The 19,923-nt window shown below is 45.7% G+C and overlaps 2 protein-coding genes across 10 annotated transcripts in view; one reads left to right on the top strand and one right to left on the bottom strand.

Moving 5' to 3' along the window:
• The first annotated feature begins 230 nt into the window (after window positions 1–230).
• ORC4 (origin recognition complex subunit 4) lies at window positions 231–12,166 on the top strand. 8 transcript variants are annotated; one of them, XM_086898252.1, is made up of 16 exons: window positions 231–260; window positions 740–792; window positions 1,773–1,844; window positions 2,602–2,678; window positions 3,581–3,693; window positions 4,145–4,235; window positions 5,496–5,571; window positions 5,908–5,993; window positions 7,121–7,169; window positions 7,669–7,820; window positions 9,097–9,270; window positions 9,644–9,730; window positions 10,540–10,648; window positions 11,080–11,175; window positions 11,260–11,327; window positions 11,484–12,166. In XM_086898252.1, exons 7-16 carry the CDS (start codon window positions 5,529–5,531, stop codon window positions 11,670–11,672), a joined length of 1,053 nt encoding a protein of 350 aa, XP_086754378.1. In that variant the 5' UTR covers window positions 231–260; window positions 740–792; window positions 1,773–1,844; window positions 2,602–2,678; window positions 3,581–3,693; window positions 4,145–4,235; window positions 5,496–5,528; the 3' UTR covers window positions 11,673–12,166. The 8 variants fall into 8 exon arrangements, with proteins under 8 accessions (XP_086754378.1, XP_086754372.1, XP_086754375.1 ...); XM_086898249.1 differs by lacking the exons at window positions 231–260; window positions 740–792 and adding an exon at window positions 360–421; XM_086898247.1 differs by lacking the exons at window positions 231–260; window positions 740–792 and adding an exon at window positions 398–593.
• ACVR2A (activin A receptor type 2A) overlaps window positions 12,167–19,923 on the bottom strand; it is a 49,785-nt gene continuing 42,028 nt past the window's right edge. For both annotated transcript variants that reach the window (XM_023931412.2, XM_023931411.2), the window contains 7 exons: window positions 18,998–19,141; window positions 18,185–18,328; window positions 17,317–17,462; window positions 16,680–16,794; window positions 16,224–16,362; window positions 15,891–16,021; window positions 12,167–15,394 (listed from right to left, as the gene is read on the bottom strand). In XM_023931412.2, the coding sequence (XP_023787180.1) occupies window positions 15,200–15,394; window positions 15,891–16,021; window positions 16,224–16,362; window positions 16,680–16,794; window positions 17,317–17,462; window positions 18,185–18,328; window positions 18,998–19,141 (1,014 nt within the window). In that variant the 3' untranslated portion in view covers window positions 12,167–15,199. The remainder of the gene's footprint in view (window positions 15,395–15,890; window positions 16,022–16,223; window positions 16,363–16,679; window positions 16,795–17,316; window positions 17,463–18,184; window positions 18,329–18,997; window positions 19,142–19,923) is intronic.

The raw sequence follows: 19,923 nt of genomic DNA, 5'->3' as shown, positions 1-19,923 counted from the left end.
CCCCCGCGCTCCTCCTCATCGCCGCCGCCGCTGTCGGGAAGGAGGAGGAGGAGGAGGAGGAGAAGAAGGAGGAGGAGGAGGAGGAGGAGGAGGAAGAGGAGGGGAGGCAGCAGCGGCGGCCGCCACCGCGCATGCGCCCCGGGGGAGCTCGGGAGGCCGCGGGGAGGAAGGTGGGGGAAACGGGGGGGGGGGGGACGACGACTTCCCACAGCGCCGCGCGCGCCGCTCCCGGAAACGGATCCGGGACAGGGAGGAAGGAAGTGGATGAGGGGGAGGAAGAGGGGGGGAAATGGACGGGGAGGAAGTGACGGGAGCGGCGGGGAGGAGAGGGAAGGGAAAGGGAGGCGGGAGCGCGCGGTGACGTGAGGGGGCGGTGCGCGCGGGGGCCGGTGGGAGCGCGCGCGGCGGGTCCCGCCCTCAGGTGAGGGAGGAGAGGCGGGAAAGCGGCGTGAGGGCAGCGCGGGCAGGTGCGGGGGGCGGGGGAGATTCAGTCGGCCGCCTCCGTCGGGCGGGACGTGTCGAGAATGCGCCCTTCCGCCCGCCCTTCATCTGCTCGGGCTCTGGCATCTCTGAGGGAGCTGCGGATGCAGCCTGTGAGGAGGGTAACGGGCTCTGGGGAGGGGATCGGTTTCTGACGGGATAAATGGCTGCCGGGGAGGGGTCTCTGGTGGTCTCCTCTGCCGTGGGAGGGTGAGGCGAGGGTTGAGGGGAGCGTGCAAGCGGTGGTGGCCGCCCTCAGGTGATGGAGAAGAGGCGGGAAAACGTCGTGAGGGGAGGCGGGGGCCCGGGCAGGTGAGGCGGGGAGCACCCCCAGGACATTTCCAGTCCTGTAGGTCTCCCACCCCCATTTCCTCATGGGCCCTTTCAAGGTCCTCCCAAAACCCGCCCTCAGCATCTCTCCAGACCTTCATGGACCCTCCCAAGTTCTTTGGGGCCTTTCCATTCCTTCATCAGGGATCAGATTACAGAATCTCCCGGCCCCCAAAAATCAACCCCCTCAGACCTCCACCATCCCCATTACCGCAGCCCTTCCTTAAATCCCTCATGGACATTCTCCCCCATTTTTTCAGAGCATTCACAGACCCTCCTAGCCCCCATAAATTAACCCCTGCTCCAGTCCCTTGGGCCCTCTCCCAGACCCTTCCCGTTTGGTCCGGACCACCCCTAAGTCCCCTTCAGAGCTTCCCTCAGGCCCTCCTGAATCCCCCTCAGAACCCACTCAAGCGTCTCAATCCTACCCGAGGTCCCCAATCCCTTCAAGTATCCCCTCAAACCCCCTCTGGATCTACCCAAATCTCTTCAGAGACCTCCAGTCCCCTAAGGACCCCTTCAAGTCCCCTTCAGAGCCAGCTTATCCAGAGAGATGCTGTGGTTATTATTATAAAGTACGCATTATAAACAAGGATGGGCAGTTATTCCTGTAAAAACTTAATTGTTGTGTCTTTATGTGTTCCCATGTATTTGTAGCTTGTTCCAGCTGCAGAAACATAAGGATGTTATTTTAAACTCTAAAGCATCCTAAAGCCAGAGCTGTTTGGGAGATGTGTGTAACATAGGTTTAATGTTATCAGAAATAAATTTAAAATGCTTTCAGTTTAAGAAAGAGTTCTTTCTCTTTTTCACTAGGAAGATGGCCTGCTGCATCTTTATTAGTTAAGAACAGATGTTCATTACAGTTCTTAAAAATTACCAATATCTAAGTACAGTTTCTGACTAGAACTGTTTGGAAAGCAATTCAGTTTAATAAAACGTTTATCTTATTTTCTTCAAAGATGAAACCTTCTGCAATGAGCAAGCGTAAGGTAAAGGACAGCAGTGAAGAAAATGCTGTGTCCATTTCCCAGGTCAGCAACATCTTTATTCATTAGTTTGTTTTCAAGTTATAGAACTTTTCCACCTTCTGTCATTCACGCCATTGTGGTTTTTTGTTTTTTTTTTTTTCCTAGAGCACTTACAAAGACTTTACAGATACTGGATACAATTTTTAGGAATTTTGTATCTGTATTTCTTTCAGCTTCTCCTGTTGCTTGCTTCAAGTGTTACAGTAATAATGTAGTAAGAAACTTAAAGGGTGGTATTGTGCTTTTGCAACTGTGGCAAAAGATTTGCATAAATCTGTTTTTATCCATTTAGTTTTTTATATCTTGCAGTTTGTAGAGTGAATCAGAACCCAGGTGACTTTTCTTAGCAGCAGGACAGAAACTGTCAAATTGATATTTAGTTAGTTTGTTTCTTTTAAACTTTTCTCCTGTTTTCCTGAAGTTGGTGGTTAAAAACTGCAGTGCATCCTGCAAGGAATTGCCCCTGGGTCAGTGACTTCTTATATTTTAATCTCTTCTAATTGCTTTTTTTTCCTTCATATAATATTTATACAATATTCTACCTCCTGCAAATTTATTCTTACTTTCAAGACCCCTCTCTCATTGATGACAGTAAAGATTTATATATTATAGAATATTTGTAACACCACAAAAGTGCCTAATTTTCTGTTATTACTCTAAATTTTATTACTCTAGTTATTTTATTACTCTAGTTAAATTATTGGCAAATTCTGGTGTTGGAAGCCCCAGGATTTTTTCCTGTTCTGTGCTTCATCCACAGGTGCAAAAAATCTTACGTGAAAGATTCTGTCGCCACTGTGCTTCTGGAAAACTGTTTGGGATGAAGCAGCAGTACAGGTGAGCAAGCAGGCTCTAGGATTCACTGATTTCTAATTGAACTGCAGTAGTAAAATAATCCTGTGAAGTCAGAATTTTCTGTTTCTCTGTTTTACTGAATGACACAGTTTAAATGACTTACAGCCCAGTGCTTCTAAAAATTATTTGCCTCAGATTTTAAGAGTTTTTATACAACTGTTCCCTTCTGGTTTTGTCAGACTCTGGGTTTTGAATTTCTCGTCCTTGTTTCACATCTCTCATTCATGAAGCACTCTTTGAGACTGAAAGATACTTTCAGTGCCTGTTCTAAGACTTTGTCTAATGGCCTGGCAAAGCAAGAAGTTAAATCCTCTTGCTGTGATATTTTATTTTTACTTCAGATTGTCTCAGGTTTGTTGGTGAACTGTGTTAGAAATAAATCTTAAAATTCCTGTGCCAACATCATGTTTGTTGAAGTAGAGACCCATATTTAAACCTACTTCTGGAGTCATCCAGATGTGGAATTTAGGGTTAGGAAGAAGAGACTTACTGGGACAATAATACTGTCCCAGTGCTGATCATTTGACAGATCAAATTCCACAGATAACAAACCTGTATTTAAAGAAATTGTTTTAAACAATTAATTTTTCCAAGACTATGTAAGTGGAATCACCTGATGTGAGCCCAAGTTTTCATTACAAGAGGAACAAAACCATTTATTGAAACAGTGCACTGTCCATGCAGAGCTCACATAGGCATTTTATTGCTGTTATGAGGAAATGTATTTCTGTTACGTCACTTTTACGAAACAAGCCTCCCCTGTTTATACTGGGATTCTGAAAAGCAATTTACAGGCTGTGTTTTACTCAGTGTGCCACTGGTAGTGAATTATCCTGGAGGGAAAACACAATGAACTCCCCAGCTCTGATTTTTTTCCTTCCCAGGGTGTATCAGGGCTCTTGGCTGGAGCTGGCTCTCAAATAGTGAACAAACCCACACATGTGGCTGCAGCTGTTCCATGAGGACTCTCTCACCCCCTCAGAAGCAATAGCAGGATGTCAGTATCCCAAATTCCAAAGGCACATTATTGATGTGGGAGCATTTGGGAATTGGAGGTGTCAGTGGCTGCTGTAAGCACTTTAAAAGTGGTTTGAGGTGATGAGTATCTGCAGGTAATTTAGAGCTGGTGAGGAATAGTGGTAGCACAGAAAGCAATCTATTCCTTAAAGAAAGAAATAATTATTGAAGTCTGTCCTTTCATGGCAGAGAATCGCAGAACTTTATGAATTAGTGATACTCTCAACTTCTGTGTGTTTTAATATTTTAAAGTATTTTAAGAGCTCTGATCACTAAGCCCTTTGTACTTTATTGTATTACATTTTGTATGCCCTGAATGTTGGCTCTCAGAGCAAGCCTAAGTGGATCGAGTTTTATTCTTTGAATTTTCCCTGGTTTTGGGGAACGTTGTCAGCTTTGAGGTTTTCAGCCTATTTCTGTTTTCAACACAGACATTTGCTGGAGCTGCTGAAAAGAACCACGGTGCACGGGGAGAGTAATTCTGCCCTCATTATCGGACCCCGGGGATCCGGGAAAACTGCGGTAGGAGCAGCTCTTGGAACTTTGTATGGGGTCCAACAGAACCTCACTGAAGTCCTGGGAGCCTTTGCAGCTACATTTTCATCTCTGTCTGGTTTTACAGACAGAATTGCTAATGGTTTGCATGGAAATTCAAAACATCCCAGGACTTTCTGTGGGCTAATTCTGTTCAGGAACAGCATGGAGAAATCTGTTCCTAACACTTGTCTTTGCAATTAAAGCCATGCTCTGATTTCTCTTTAATTAACCTGGTTTGGGGCCTTCACTGTAAAAAGGAGGAAAAGGCATCCAAATAAAAGGAGAGTGGGTTTCTCCATGGCTGTGTATGCAGGGAATGGTCAGGAATATTGTTACCTGCCGTGGAGCAGAATATTGTTTGGCAGTTATGGTTTATAAAGGGAATTCCACTTAGCTGAGGCACATGAGGGGATGGCCTCTAACTCAACACTTTTCAAACACACGAATCTTTAATATTTACATAAAATGATGTGATGAAAATCTGTGGTCCTTCCAGACAGAATGTAAGTTAGCAGCATCGCCTATGCAGAATGAATTATTTCCTTTTTATATATGAAGTGAAAGATGCTGGAATAAAGAAAATCTTGTGTATATTTATATATTTATACTTACACATAGGTGGGAGCTACAAATCATCCTCTGAAGAAGCCAAATCAAATAGTAGCTTTTTAATTTTTAAATTTTACATTTCCACTACTTATAGATATTTTAATACAAGTTTCTTTTGGCTTTTACTAGTAACAAGTTCTTGATGGGCAGCAAATTTGGGAGTTTTATAAGCAGCAGTTGGTGGTATCATGTGCAGTTTTAATTTTGTCTTCCAGAAGAAAAGAATAAGCAGAGTTTCTCTTAAGATTTAAAACAGAGTTTCTTTGTATAGCATCCAAAGAAGCCATGAAGCTGAATAGGGCACCAGCTCAAGAGCCAAATTCTCTCACATCTCAAATTCATAAAGCTTTTTGATTAAGGCAAAAGCCCCAGATATTACCCCAAAATATAAGTGACTGAAATACCAGAGTTATTTCCCTTTCCCTCCCAGTTCAGCAGAATGAACAAATGTAGTTGCTACAGTCATGCTGGTGAACACAAAATTGTCATTTAAGTATTTTAGTCTGGAAATTACTCAAACATGTTCCCTAATGACACCTCTCATACTGTTTCCTATCCTATAGTATCTGTAATTACACTTTCCTTGCTGTTAAAAATTAATCTTCTCACAGAAATTCTGTATTTTTTCTTTCCTAGTTATTAAATCATGTCTTAAAAGACCTCAGGGAAATGAAACAAGTGAGCGAGAACCTCTTGGAAGTCCATCTGAATGGCAAGTAAAAAATCATTGATCCAGAGTTCTGTTCAGTCCTGTATTTTGTATGTAGAGTAAAATGTTTTCTTTCAGCATTTTAGTCCAGCCTAAATCACGGATATGTTTGTGTGTGAGCTCCAAAGTGCCTCTCTTTGCATTTCTTTATATGGAGGGCATTCTGTGCTCTTAGTGACAGAACTAAGTAACTTGGCAGGTACAGAAAACTCATGTCCAGTCTAATTTTTAAAAAGGCAAAGCTTTGTAAGGCTGGAGAGGGAGAGAAGCTGCTGGTTAAGTTTCTAGTGGGAGTGAAGGACAACTGCCAGTTCTTCATGAAGAATCCTTTTCTTTCAGGGCTTCTGCAGACAAATGATAAAGTGGCCCTGAAGGAGATCACCAGGCAGCTGCAGCTGGAAAATGTGGTTGGAGACAAAGTTTTTGTGAGTAACTTCACTTACCCCTCAAAAACCCTTTCCTGGGAAACTGGGGCTTTGTGGGGTGGAGCTTGCTGGAACGGAATGGGCTGTGACTGCCAGCAGTTCCACACAAGTGCTGAGCTTCCCTTTGCTGATTGAGCAATACTGATGCATCCTTGTCATTTTTTAAAAATACTTCAACTTGTGCCTTACAGGAGGGAAAAACAAACTCAAGCATTCCAAAGAAACTCTGTTCAGAGGGGTGGGGGATTTGGAAATGTTGTTTTCAACATTTCAAAATAAAGAATTAACAAGGTAGCCAACCAAAAAGCAGGATCTTTAATATATTATCAGCTTTTTTTGGTCTGTCCTAAAAGGAAGTCTATCCAGGCTTCCTAGTGCTCTCATTTTCCATGGAATTTCTATTAAAATATCTACTGCTATTTCCCTTTTCCCACAGATAAATTGATTTGCATTAGTAAATTAGTTAAATTAGTAAAGACAGTCCTAAAGAGAGTGACCAAAGTGCTTGAAAATAAATTTCCCTCATTTTTTGTAACTCACCTCCAGAGGTTAGATTGCTTTTTCTGCCCATTTGATAGGGTGGTCTTTAGTTCATTATTTCTCATCTCAGACCTGGGGTGCTGCAGAGTGGGAGAATTTGTGTAACTGGAACAGGATGGGCACAGCCATTCAGTGTTTTTGTCAGAAGTGTTTGATGCTTCCATCTGTTCAATAAAGTTACCAATTAAATCCTGCATCCTGCTCCTTCCCAGTGGAACACGTTAGGTGGCACCTTTTCCATGTGTGTGGCTGGAAAATGAGGATGCAACAGTTATTTCAGGAAGGATAGAACTCCTTGTGAATTTAGCTGACTGCAGGAATTCTCCTGATCACTAATTTTTGCCTGTCTGAGGCAGTTTGGGGATTTCAGACTGGGGAGAAAAGTGGATGAATGTAGAGTTATCCATAATTTTTCTTGTCCTGAGGAGTTGATGATTATAACAGCATGTAGAAGTACTGTTGGACATTTTTGAAAGCAGAGTTTTGGAAGGAAATGGCTTCCATTGCATGTCTGAATTTGTTGTAGTTAAACAATTCTGAGAATGGCACTGCAAATCTGTTCTGAAACTTCTTTATTCTCTGTCTAGGGCAGTTTTGCTGAAAACCTTGCCTTCCTCCTTGAGGCTCTGAAGAGAGGTAAACACTAAAAACCCCTGTTCTGAAACTCTGGGTCACTTGACTGAAAAGTGGAGTTATTTTCTTCTGCTCTACAGGTGGAATGAAGAACCTTAGCCCAAGAATGTGTCCCAGTTACAAAATAATATAAAAAAAAGTTAATACTGGTTACTGAATATAGAACATACACCTGATACTGATATATAACCCTGATGTGACTGTAAAGGATTGCATGTGATGTTAGCTGTGAAGGACAGATTCTTTTATCAAGATTGATGATATTAAAAATACTGATTTTAAAATAAAATTGGCCAAGTCTGTCTTCCATGTAGCCACAAATGCTGCTTGGCAGAACACTACAAAACCTTCCCAGTTTTTCCATGTATTTTCCTTTTTGCACCTGTAGGAAAGGAGGGCTTAGTGAAAAGCTGAAAGAAAATCTGTGCATTTTTAACCCCAAAATTAAAGAAAGCTGTAGCAATGCTGAAGTTGCCTTGCTAACTCTCCAAATTTCTCTCAGGAAACCGAACCAGCAGCTGCCCAATTTTGTTTGTCCTGGATGAATTTGATTTGTTTGTCCACCACAAGAACCAGACCCTGCTCTACAACCTCTTTGACATCTCCCAGTCTGCACAGACCCCAGTGACAGTCATTGGACTCACCTGTAGGCAGGTAAGAAATGGCATTTCCTCAATCCAAGATTTTAGCTGTTTTAAAGTGACTTTTGTCTTAGTTTGAATGATTTCTCCTTCCCTGGAACCTTAATTTCTTAAGAGGCTTTTCCCCATTATCCATTTTTCTAACTTTTGAATTGGGATTGGGATGTAAAAAATACACCTAGTTTGTGCTGAGAGCAAATTGAAAATGCTCCAAGCCTTCAGTTTCACTGCTCAAGGAGCAAACCAACATTTTTGAGGACACACATTCAGTATTTGGCTGTGGTTCACTCTGTGGAGGGCTCCTGCATTTCTTGCTTGGCAGCTGGCAGGGACAGAGGTGTAGTAACTGTTTCAATCTCTCACTTTTTTTTTTTTTAAGTAACCATTTCAGCAGAGCACTTTTTGCTAGAAAATTTGAACAGGGTTTAGGATCCCTGTTCAATTTCCTGGGATTTTACAATGGCATTATCTTGAATTGTGTGCACACTGTGAAATAATGCTAGGGAACTCTATGGAAACTTGATGAAACTGATCCTGTTTTCACAATGAACTGTTGGTGCTGGAGACAGCTGGGTTATAACAGGAGGGAGAATAACTGAAATTTCTGGGTTTGACTGGGATTAGGTGATACCCAGCTGGGAAAACTTCTGGAAGTTAATAGAAAAGTTAATTGTTGATTTAATAAATTAAAATCTTTCCTTTTGCATCGTCACTGTCCTGAGTCTGGTGTGTTCTTCACCCATTATTTAGAGCCCTTTATCCCCTGTTTTGAGTGTAATTGAAGGAAGTGTCTCCAGAGCTGACAGCTGCTGTTTCTGAGGGGGTTTTTTTTGGCTCCTGTAATATTTTTGGGGATTTTTAAGCTGTATTCTCTCAGGCTGACAAAAAGCACGTGGCCTGTCAGCTGCCAGGGCTGGTGTGACCATACAACAACTTGTCCAGAGCCCTGATAGGCTGCAAGGTTTGATTCAGCCTTAAGTAGCTGAAATATTTCCATAATCTATGGAGAAATTTTGCTGGGTTTCCTAGCAACAAATGATCCTGTGTGATGTGGAGCATCACGTGGGCTGGGATGGCTGGTGGCATTGCAAGGCACATCAATTAAAATAATCAGCAAAGGGCTTGTTAGAACATTTAACTTACGTTACAACATTTTAAGCCTGAGAATCCAATAATTCTTTTTTTCAGCACACTTTACTTCAGTGATTTGTCTGTAAAGAAAACACCAAATTCATCTGCTTTTTTAATTACTGTTTTTCTTTTTTTTTTTTTTTTTTTTTTCCATCAAGGATATCCTGGAGCTCTTGGAGAAGAGAGTAAAGTCAAGGTTCTCCCACAGACAGATATATTTGATGAATTCCTTTGATTTTAAACAATACATTAAGATATTTAAGAAACAGCTTTCTCTTCCTGCTGAATTTCCCGATGAGTCTTTTGCACAGAAATGGAATAATAATGTTCAGGTATTTAAAGCATCTTTTACTTGGTTTTAGGAAAAATTCTAAAGTGGGAGCAGTGTAAAGCTGGTTTACTTTATACACATATCCTGTAGTAGTAAAAGTGTAAAGCTTTTACCTAAGATTGGCATTTCCTTTCACTGGCTGAGTGTGAAATGGAATAAATTAAATTATTATAGAGAATCTTTGCTTATTGAAGTCTGGAGGTAAAATCGTCACAGGAAAAACCAGAAAGTTGAGGTTGAACATGAAAATTGTATTGTCAAGTGTAAGGTGAGCTCTTTAAAAAAATAATTTACCTGTTGTTTTTCCAGGTGAGTATGAAATGTTTAGAAATGAGTATGAGATGGTTAAAATACCACTTTATTGTTTCTTGCAGCATCTCTCAGAGGATAAAACTGTGCAGGATGTGCTGCAGAACCTGTTCCAGCACACCAAAGACCTGCGCTCGCTGCATTTGCTCCTGGTGTGTATCTGGGTGTTTATGGAACACCTCCTTGCTTTGCAGGAATGAATGAGCAGCTCTTGTGGTTTTCAGGCCATTTAGCTGAGCTTTGCCTGAAACATCATTCTTTTATTAATTTTTAAAGTTTATTTATTCAAGTTTTGCCTGTGCTGGTCCCTTGCAGGCTTTGTCACCCCATGCTGTGTTAGTGAGTGCAGGTAACTCCCCTGTGAGGATGGACTGTTCACATGGGGCTGAGCTTTTGCTATTTACCTTTCTCCAAGCCTTCCCATTTATAAAGCAAAATTATAGGTGAAACTCTTTGAAACTACTTTTTCCTTTCTGAGGTTCTTTTTTGATTCCTGGTGAATCCTGAAATCTGCTCATATTGAAACCATTTTTTCTACTTGAACTTCTTCCCATCTTCTGTGGCTGCCCCTGGATCCCTGGGAGTGCCCAAGGCCAGGTTGGACAGGGCTTGGAGCAGCCTGGGACAGTGGGAGGTGTCCCTGGGTACTAAAGCAGGTGCAGAACAGCTGCAGGTCATTCCTGCAGCAGGCTCTGAGCTGCTGATCCATTGACCTGGATATAAACAGGCTCATGAGGATTTATCTCCTGGAATCAGAAGGCTTTAAAGTTTAAAGCTTGGAAAACTTGCCTGGCAAAATGAAATTTAGGTGCCAGCTACCTGCAGTGTTTTCAGGATGAACCTGCTGTGTGTGTATGGGGATTGTCCGTGCTCCAGCAGGTGACAGTTCTGGGGGAATTGTGTCCCATTCCCAGCAGGAATGCTGTGGTGGCTGGAGGGGTGAGCTCTGTCTGTGTTGCAGATGCTGGCCGGCAGCGCCGTGACCGTGCACCACCCCCTGCTGACGGCTGCAGACCTGCAGGAGGCCAGCAGGCAGCGCAGCACCGACTCCAAGGCAAACATTGTCCATGGTAAATCCCAGCTTCTCCCCAGAAGTGCCCCACGGAGCACGGGAAGCGTCAGCTCCCTCCCTGGAATCCTGCTGGTGGCAGAGGGGCTGTGCAGGGAGTGTTCCCTGTGCGTGGGAGCTGCAAGGCAGTGCCTGTGCCCTGCCCTGAGCTCACACAGGCCTGGGGACGCTGCAGTGCCAGCTTTGATACTTTGCAGTTCTTGCTTCCTGCTGGGAACAGCCCATTCCTGAACATCTCTGCTTCAAACACCCAGCAAACACACGTTCACTTAGCAATCCTCTCCAATCCTGGCACTTCTTTACATACTAAAGATACAGAGCACCAATGGGTGAGGCCCAGAGCATGTGAAAATGAGAATAAGCAGGGTGGGTGAACTGCCTGTGTTTCTGATGTGCTCAAGGGAAACACCTGGGATTCCTCTTTCCCTGCAGGTTTGTCTGTGCTGGAAATCTGCCTCATCATAGCCATGAAACACCTGAATGAGGTCTACGATGGAGAACCATTCAACTTCCAGATGGTTTACAATGGTGAGAGCAATGCCTGGCCTTCACAAGCCTTCCACCTCTCACTTCCTTCTTACTGCCCCTTTTCTATTCCTCCTACTGCTCCAGAATTCCAGAAGTTCATCCAGAGGAAGGCACATTCTATGTACAACTTTGAGAAGCCAGTTGTCATGAAGGTGAGCCTGAAATGAGTTTTCTCTGAAATTACAAAGTATCGAGGTTTTATTTTCCAGAGCTCAGACTGGGGAGGTGGAGCACAGCCCTGGAAGGGAGTGGGGTGTTCTGGGGCAGGAATGATTTCTCATTCCAGTGCCCCTTTTCCTGTTTTTAAGGCCTTTGAGCACCTGCTGCAGCTGGAGCTGGTGAAGCCCCTGGAGCGGCCGTCGGTGCGGGCACAGCGGGAATATCTCCTGATGAAGCTGCTGCTGGACAGCAGCCAGATCATGGATGCGCTGCAGGTGTACCCCAACTGCCCCACGGACGTGAAGCAGTGGGCAGCCTCCTCCCTCAGCTGGCTCTGAGCTCCAGGAGGGAATGCTCACCTGCAGGAAGGTGCTCACCTCAATAAACTGTTGGAAGCAGCTTTCTTTGCTGATCCATTTGGGATTTTCTAGGGAGAACGGTGCTGCTGTTCCTTTCCAGCAGCCAGAACTGGGCCTCCCTCACCCCCCCAGGTGCTTTAGCTCAGCTCAGTGCCAACTCTGCTCTCACACTCGGCTCCCACTTGGAGAAATCCAAGCTCTGGAGTTTCCTCCTGCCTCCCCTCTCCCTGTTCCCCCATCGGGTCACAGCCCACACTGCATTTTACCATCTCAAATCTGACTTGACATGGAAAATTGACCCAATTAAATCTTTAATCACAACTGAATTTACTTCATGAAATGTTTAATCCAACAGGCTTCAGCTGCAAGGGCTGTTTTGTGCCAAGTACAAGGTAATGTCTCTCCACACCCAATTTTTTGAAGCTGCTCTAGAACCAGCCCCATGAATTGAAAATAAAGTTTCTGAAGAAGCATTTGCAAGTCAGAGTAGTCACATTTTTTATTTTCCCGCTGGGGAAGAGGGCAGAGTATACATTTGTATTTGTACAATATTTAACAATCACTTTATTGAGGGCAGGGGGGGGTTGGTTGGTTTTTTGGCACTCGCAGAAAAGCAGCAAGTGCCTTTTGACAGTAGTACAACAACCTGTGCCCAAAACACTGACAAATACAAAGAGGAAAGTTAAAGTAATCGCTCACCAAACTCGAGAGGTAACGAAGAGGAGATGGACTGAAAAAAAAAACCAAAGTGGAGGGAGAAAGCAAAGCAGTCCTGCTGGTTGAGTATCTGAGGTAACAGATGTTCCATCAAGGATGCTACTGGAGTCCTGAACCCAGGGATGTGTTCTGCAGCTTCCTGTGGTTTGTACCAAGTGTTCCTGATAACAGAAATGTCTTTGAGAAGGTGAAAAAAGCTGGCAGGAGGAGCGGGGGTGACCTGGCTGAGGGAGCAGGAGCAGCTTTGAGCACTGCACCGCGGTGGGTCCTGGGCGAGTCCGTGCTCAGGGGGCCTCGGGAATGGCCCAGCGAGGGCAGCACGGGATCAGCTGAGGATGTGGGGTGGGAACTTCCCCCTCTCACACACCAATCACACCCGCTGAGGCCACAAAGGAAGGGACAATGCCGAAATCCTCCCTAGCACCACATTCCCGGGATCCTGCCCTCTCAGCTCAACTCACTGCTCTGAAGTGAAGCAGGAATTCCTTCCCAAGGCCCTGGGGGCACAGCTGGAGCAGAGCAGCTCGGGGAGATCATTCTGACCGACTGAAAAGCTTTGGGAAGGAGCAGCCTTTCCTCAGGGACGCTACATGATGCTGGTAAATCCCAGGAAGCCGGGAGCGGAACAGGAACTGAGCAGGGAGATCCCAAAGGTAGGAGCCAGCCCCGAGCCCGCAGCAGCTCCATGGGAAGGGTCACACACAGCAGGGGTTTGGATACAGCTTCAATTTGTGCCTCAGATTCCCAGGAGCACGGAATGAAAGCAGCCCCTGGCTCCTTTTCTGCCAGGGAAGGGTCAAAGCCCCGAGGTGGCCGTGGAGGACGGGGTTGGGATTTGTTCAGGACTCGGGTCCTGTCCTGCTCCGTGTGAAGTTTAATTAAAAGTGGAGCAAAAACAGAAGCCAAAGGGAAGCGTCCAGCCAAGAGAACGCCACCAACTGGATCTCCTTCCCTTTTCCAGCGGCCCCTCGGAGCAGGATCCTCGGGCACAGCCCTGGCTGGAACAGCAGCCCTTCCTCCCTCCCTGCCCAGAGCTGCCTCTGCTCGATCCATCACATCTCACTGCTCCCAGGGATGAGGCTCCCAGATCCGGGTTCCAGCCAGCCTTCAGGAGCTCGCACCTGCTGCTTTCCAGGGACACTGGGGGTGGACACACGGACACAAGGACACACAGCACACCATGGGCCGCTGCCGGCTCTGCGCTCCAGGGGGTCACAACCTTTATTTTCCTTGGAATTTGGTGTGAAGGATCCAATCAATGCAGTGGGACAGGATTTGGGAGAAGCACTTTGGCACCCAGCTACCAGTCACTGTAATTCCAGCATAAGGCTTGACATCCTGAACTCCAGCGCTGGAGTCGTGAAGCCATTTCCACGTTTTCCCCTCGTTTTTTTGTGAGTCTGCGCTCTGGCCATCGCAATTCCTTTCGTTACCTCGGAATGGTCGTTGCATATTGTGAGCAGAACTAGGTTATCCCTGAAATTTGTAACGTTTAGGATCTGGAATCTGTGGCTAGAACTTTGTGTGTGACTCCAGGCTCAAGCCGTGGCTCACGGGCAGCGAGCGGCGCTCCCCTCCGATGGCACCGAGCTGTGAGAGGAGGGAAGCTGCAAATCTCCAAGCAGAGGGTGAGGATTTGGGGGAACTGAGCTTCCTGAGGTGATCCTGAAACAGTGACACAGCCCCCACTGCCTGGCGGGACAGGGAACACGCGGCGACCTCGGCACAAACATAAATAGGAAAAAGACTCTTTTTTTTTCAAAAAAACAACAAGAATTCAGAGCTTTCCAGTGTCACAGCTCAGAGAAAATTAAAAAAACAAACAAACAAAAAAAAAAGTCATGCTTAAAGGTTTCAAATATTCCTCAGACACAGCAAACCTAAATAGTATTCAGTTAAATAAATGGATGAGATACTCTGGGAAACGGAGGGAAAAGCTTTCAACTAAAGAGGGAGGAAAATTTTCTTTCAATAAACAGCACTTTTTCTTTTTTATACACAACAAGCGAGTACAAGAAAAGGCTAAAAACACGGCTCTAGGAATGGCCACTTCCTGGGGGCATGAAGCTTTCCCCTTCTTAAATAACACAGGGAATTGGGAATACATCATTTACAAAACACGGAGCGGTTTATTATTCCAATTAGTGTTGTCAATCATAATTTAGCGAGGTGGAACTGAGGTATACCTGGTTGAGGGAGGTTAAGTAATACTTGGAAGCCTCTTTGCTCTATCCCATTGATTACTCTTGTTTCTGTACACGGAACAGCAGCACACGGAACATTCACAAGCTGTGTCGTAGTCGCATTACAATAGTCATTTTATAAACAACAACGAATGCAATAAAAACAAGTTACCCTTTTTTTTGTTGGTTTTTTTTTTTGTTGTTTTTAAATCTGAAATGAAATGTTTTTGATTTAAAAAAAATAACAGCAGTTCATTTAAAGGAATTAGTCTCTTCTGACAGGGATTAAGAAATCGGATGTCAGTGTTTAAAACGCTCGTTTAGCCCGTGCGGGTCCGGATTCTTCATTGTAAGTTCCTTATCAGCACGTGAGGGGTTCTCAGTCACGTCCTTCAGGTGTAAGCAGGGAATGCAGAAAGTCTCATGGATCCACGTTGGAGAGGAGGAGGAGGAGGGGGAAAACAAAGGATAAACACCTCTTGGTGATGTTCCAGAGAGACTTACCATCCGTCCTTGCCACCCGGAACAGCGGTGACGCCAGCAGTCCGTGCGCTGTAGCAGCTCCAGTGAAGAGTCCTGTGGTCACTTCCATGACCAGTGCAACTATCATAGACTGGATTCTTTGGGAGGAAAGTCAACGTTTGTCACCATTGTGACCACAGTCACGATGTCCTCTGTTGTTATAATGTTAGTGAGTTTTTGCATCTGGATGATCCTCTCCTCCACGCAGCCCGCGGACAGCCGGGCCTCGGCGTCGTGATCCCAGCACTCCTCGATGGTCTCGCACAGCATGGCCATTCCCTGCGGGGACCCAGGCAGGAGAACTGTCACACACCCACGGGGACAAAGGGGGGCCACATATAAATGGCATTTTAAGGGACACCTGGCAGATGGGAACCTCTGTGTGCCACAGGATGTGGGGCTGGGTGTGAACCTGGAGTGCCTCAGCTCTGCTTTGTTCTGCACCACTGAACAAAAGCTGTTCAAGAACGGGGGACAAACCCTTCCCTGCACTGCTGGAACCCCCCCAGCGTTTTAAAGAGGTGAATCCCTCAGCCCCCAACCTCAACCTTTCAGGACTTCACTGAAAACTAACTCCAGGATCTCTTCTTCCACCAACAAATGGAACTAATCCCTTTGTAGTACTGCAGAAAGAGCAGTTTAAGATGAGGAACAGCCCATTTAACTCCTCCTGGGATTACAAATCCCCTCCCAAACCCCAGTGTGATGGACACAACGTGGCACGGACAGAAGGTGGGATTCAAATCCTTGCAGCAGTAGGTTGGCTCACACTTACAGAATGTTTCTGCCAACACTCCCTTAGGACAGGCCTCTTCTTTTTGTGCACCACAACTTCCTGCATGTCCTCCAGGGAGGGGTGCTGGCCAATCTCCTCCTCGAAAGGCAGCATGTACTCGTCCACGGGGCCTGCAGAGGGAAACCCAGTTAAACCAACCCTTTGGAAAAGGGAAAGAGAAGGTGGCATGTTGGGACTGGAGGCCAGCATCGGAATCCCGCAGTGCTTTGGGCTGGAAGGGATTTCCAGTCCACCCAGTGGGCACCTCCCGCTGTCCCAGGCTGCTCCAAGCCCTGTGCAAGCCGGGGCACTCCCCCAGGGAAGGCTCCTCACCGTCGGCGGCCGTGCAGCGCGAGGCCAATTCCCAGAGCACCAATCCCATGGCGTACATGTCTATCCTCAGGAACGCGTCCCTCTGGAAGTTGATGGCTCCCTCCAGCACCTCTGGAGCCATGTAGCGCCGGGTGCCCACCTGCAAGGGCACCAAAACACCCACATCTGTGCCCAGAGCCAAGCCCAGCCCGGCCACCACCCTGCCCCCTGCCAAACAAAACCCGGCCTTTGCCGGGATTAAACACGGCCACGGTTGTTCCTGACTTAGGACTGAACCTTGGAAGCTTCATCCTTCAGTTTCTGAACAGTAATGAAATAACAAAATATTCTAAAGTTCTTGTCCAAATTGTCCACTCAGGATAAAAGGGGGGACAGGCCATGCAATGAGCCTGAGGGGAAATTCCCATTCACATCAGGTAACAGCCGGATCACTCCTGGAAATAACTCGGGATTTACCTGGCCGTGGGTGTCTCCTGCAGACTTTCCAGCCTCAAACTTTAAAGCTAGACCGAAATCAGCAATACAAGCTGTGAGGTTGTTTTTCAGCAGCACATTCTTGCTTTTGATGTCCCTTTCAAGTTTAAGGAAAAAAACTACAAATTAGAGATTCAGAACACAAAATACAGATAAAACCCTAAGGAAAAAGAAACGGCATAAAACAAAGAAGATTATGGTATGATATTTTAAGATTATTATTTTGTTGTTTAACTTACCTATTTCTTTATCATTTATCAACAAAATGATAAAGAAATAGCGAAGTTAAACAACAAAATAATAATCATAAAACCTCAGAATGCCCTTGCAAACCTTCATCTTTATGGGACTAATGAGACACTAATGGGAAATGTGATTTTGTGCTTGTGTTTAAAATAAATACAGATTTATGGTGGATATAGGGATAGATGGATATAGATGATGCATGAGGGATACAGAGATGGAATGAAAACGTTGTAATCTAAGCGTGCAGCAAGTGCAACGTTGTTTAAATAGCAGGAAAGAAAACGCTTGGGAAAAGGCGCCTTGGAGGCTCCTAAGGGAGATCCAGGAGCTCCTGCAGGATTGCCCTGTGCCCCTGGCATTGCCAGGGCAGTACCTGTGGGAGATGGCCGGCTTGTGGCCGTCCTTCAGCCCTGGGATGTCCTCGTGCAGGTAGGCCAGGCCCCGGGCCATGGTCTGGGCGATGTGGCACAGCTCGTTCCACGACACCACGTTGGCCTTCAGGAAATCTGTCAGGGACCCCTGCAGCAAAACAGTCCCACAGCCAGCTCAGCCTCACTCATCCAGGGAAAAGCTGCAATCCCTGCAACTCCCATCTGTGGCACTTTGATTGTCCTTCCTTACAGACCCACAGCAGTTTCAGAGCAAAATACTCTGAATAAACTGAGATAAAGTCATTCAACACCACAGTTTCAGAGTGAAACACGCTCTGGACAAACCTAAAGAGATCAAAATTGTTCAACACAAAACTGACCAAATTCTTAATTAATTGTGGTTCTTCCTTTTGCTGTCACAATAGAATCAATCTGTATCACTTAATTTTAATTCTTTTCAACCAACAAGAGAACCAAAAATAACGCCCCAAAAATCTCTGCAAGATGGGAGGTTATGTATTTTAGGCAGGTTTAGGTTGGAGATGTTAAAAAAGACATATTCTAAAAAGCCAAAAAAAACCCTCTAGAATTAATTTTTGTTTGTTTCCTAAAACAACTCCTCTCTCAGTAAAACCTGATGACAACTTTCTCAGCTGTCTCAAAACGAACTGAAATGAATTCACATCCAGTGAAAAGCGAGCAGCTAAGTGAAAGCTACTTTCAATTTTCCTCCTTTACTGCCTCGACTCCCGGTCTGTGCTGCTTTCCCAGGGCTGTTCTCCCCCTGCCTCAGCCAGGACAGCCCCAGCCCCACGGGGGGACAGCCCCAGCCCCATGGGGACAGCCCCAGCCCCATGGGGACAGCCCCACCTTCTCGTGGAAGGCAGTGATGAGCCACAGGTCGACGTCGATGCTGGAGCCGCGCTTCTCGGCGCCGATGAACTGCAGGATGTTGTCGTGCTTCATCCCAGGCAGGCTGTAGATCTCGTACTCGTTCTGCCACGACTGCTTGTCCTGCAAGCACAGCAGCACAGTGCCAGTTAGCCACCAAAAAATGGGATTTCAGGGGCTGGACCTGAGGGGAGTTGGATCCCAGTGTTTGAGAATGGTTAAAAAAATATATGAGATTTCTTGGGAAATAACAAGAGCCTGAGGTGTTTATCTGCAAGGCAGCACCTGGATCACTGTGAGGGAACAAATTCCTGCACCTCGAGTAGCAGGGGGTGCTTTAATCAATGTAAATCCCATCCCAGTATCACCACCCAGCATCCCTCTGCTCTCAGAACTCCTCAATCCATTTAATGCGAGCCACGGCTTGGCGAGGGCACTTGCTGGGCAGTGAGTGTCGTGGCACTTAATTGAGGCATGGCTAATTGGAACAATCACTTCAGGGTTTGCATTTTGGGGCATTCCTTCTAAGTACAATTTAATTTGATTATTAACTGGTCAAGAGGAGGGGTGAGAGCTGCTTAAAACCATGGATGCTGAATATTTTCATGACTAGAAACCCATATTTATTTCACAGTGTTTTTGCTTCAGCAATGTGCTTACTGCAGTAAAATACTTATTTTAAATCACTAAAACTCTTCCAAGGCCATTTGCACTTGGATTCACGGAATTATTGGGCCAAGAAAAGCGGTTTTAATGTGAGGAACAACCCAGAAGCCCAAGAGTTCTGCTCACCTGGATGGGGAATATTTTGACTGCAACATATTCATTGAGCAGCTGAGCTTTCCACACACACCCAAATCTCCCCCTGGCTTTGATCTCCAGGAGCTGCAGCGGCTTCAGACCCATCAAGGGAGACGGTGGGGGAGGCCCAGGGTCCTGCAATCAGGAGACACCACTAATTAACTCTGCTGTTATTAATGACATTCATTCACCTCATCCCTGCCAGCGCTCCAGGTAAAGGATTGAAAATGGAGAGAGCCTGGGATCACCCAGCCAAAGCCATCCCCAAACATCCAGGCACATCCAGCCCTTCTCCACAGGGTGGGAAATGGGACTGGGAAATGTGCTCAGGAGGGATGTGCCGCAGGGAGCAGCTCCACAGGGATGGGAAACACCCGGAAAAGCAGCTGGGACAGCACAGCAGGAACCCAGCGAGGGTGTGCCCAGCTGGGAAAGCACAGAACAAGGTAGGGAATAATGGAATCAGGTAAGAAAGCATGGCAGAAATTAGGGAATAATGGAATCAGGTGGGAAAACACAGCAGAAATTAGGGAATAATGGAATCAGGTAAGAAAACATGGCAGAAATTAGGGAATAATGGAATCTGGTGGGAAAGCACAGCAGAAATTAGGGAATAATGGAATCAGGTAAGAAAGCACAGCAGAAATTAAGGAATAAATGTGACCAGGTGGGAAAGCAGAGCAGGAATTAAGGATCAGTCTAATGAGGTGGGAAGAAAGCTCAGCAAAAATGAAGGAATATTGTAACCAGGTGGGAAAGCACAGCAGAAATTAAGGAACAAAGATAATCAAGCTTTACTTGTTATATTTTTAAGAGCTGGAATTGCAATGAGCCCCTCGGATGCATTGAAGGTTTCTGTGTTTATCTGAAAGGGGGAATCTTGGAACTCTGTGGAAGCACAGCCGGGGATCAGCCCC

This window comes from Cyanistes caeruleus, chromosome 7 (genome assembly GCF_971803275.1).
Source record: "Cyanistes caeruleus chromosome 7, bCyaCae1.hap1.1, whole genome shotgun sequence".
Classification (NCBI taxonomy): domain Eukaryota; kingdom Metazoa; phylum Chordata; class Aves; order Passeriformes; family Paridae; genus Cyanistes; species Cyanistes caeruleus.
This window is presented reverse-complemented; position numbering and strand designations above follow the sequence as displayed.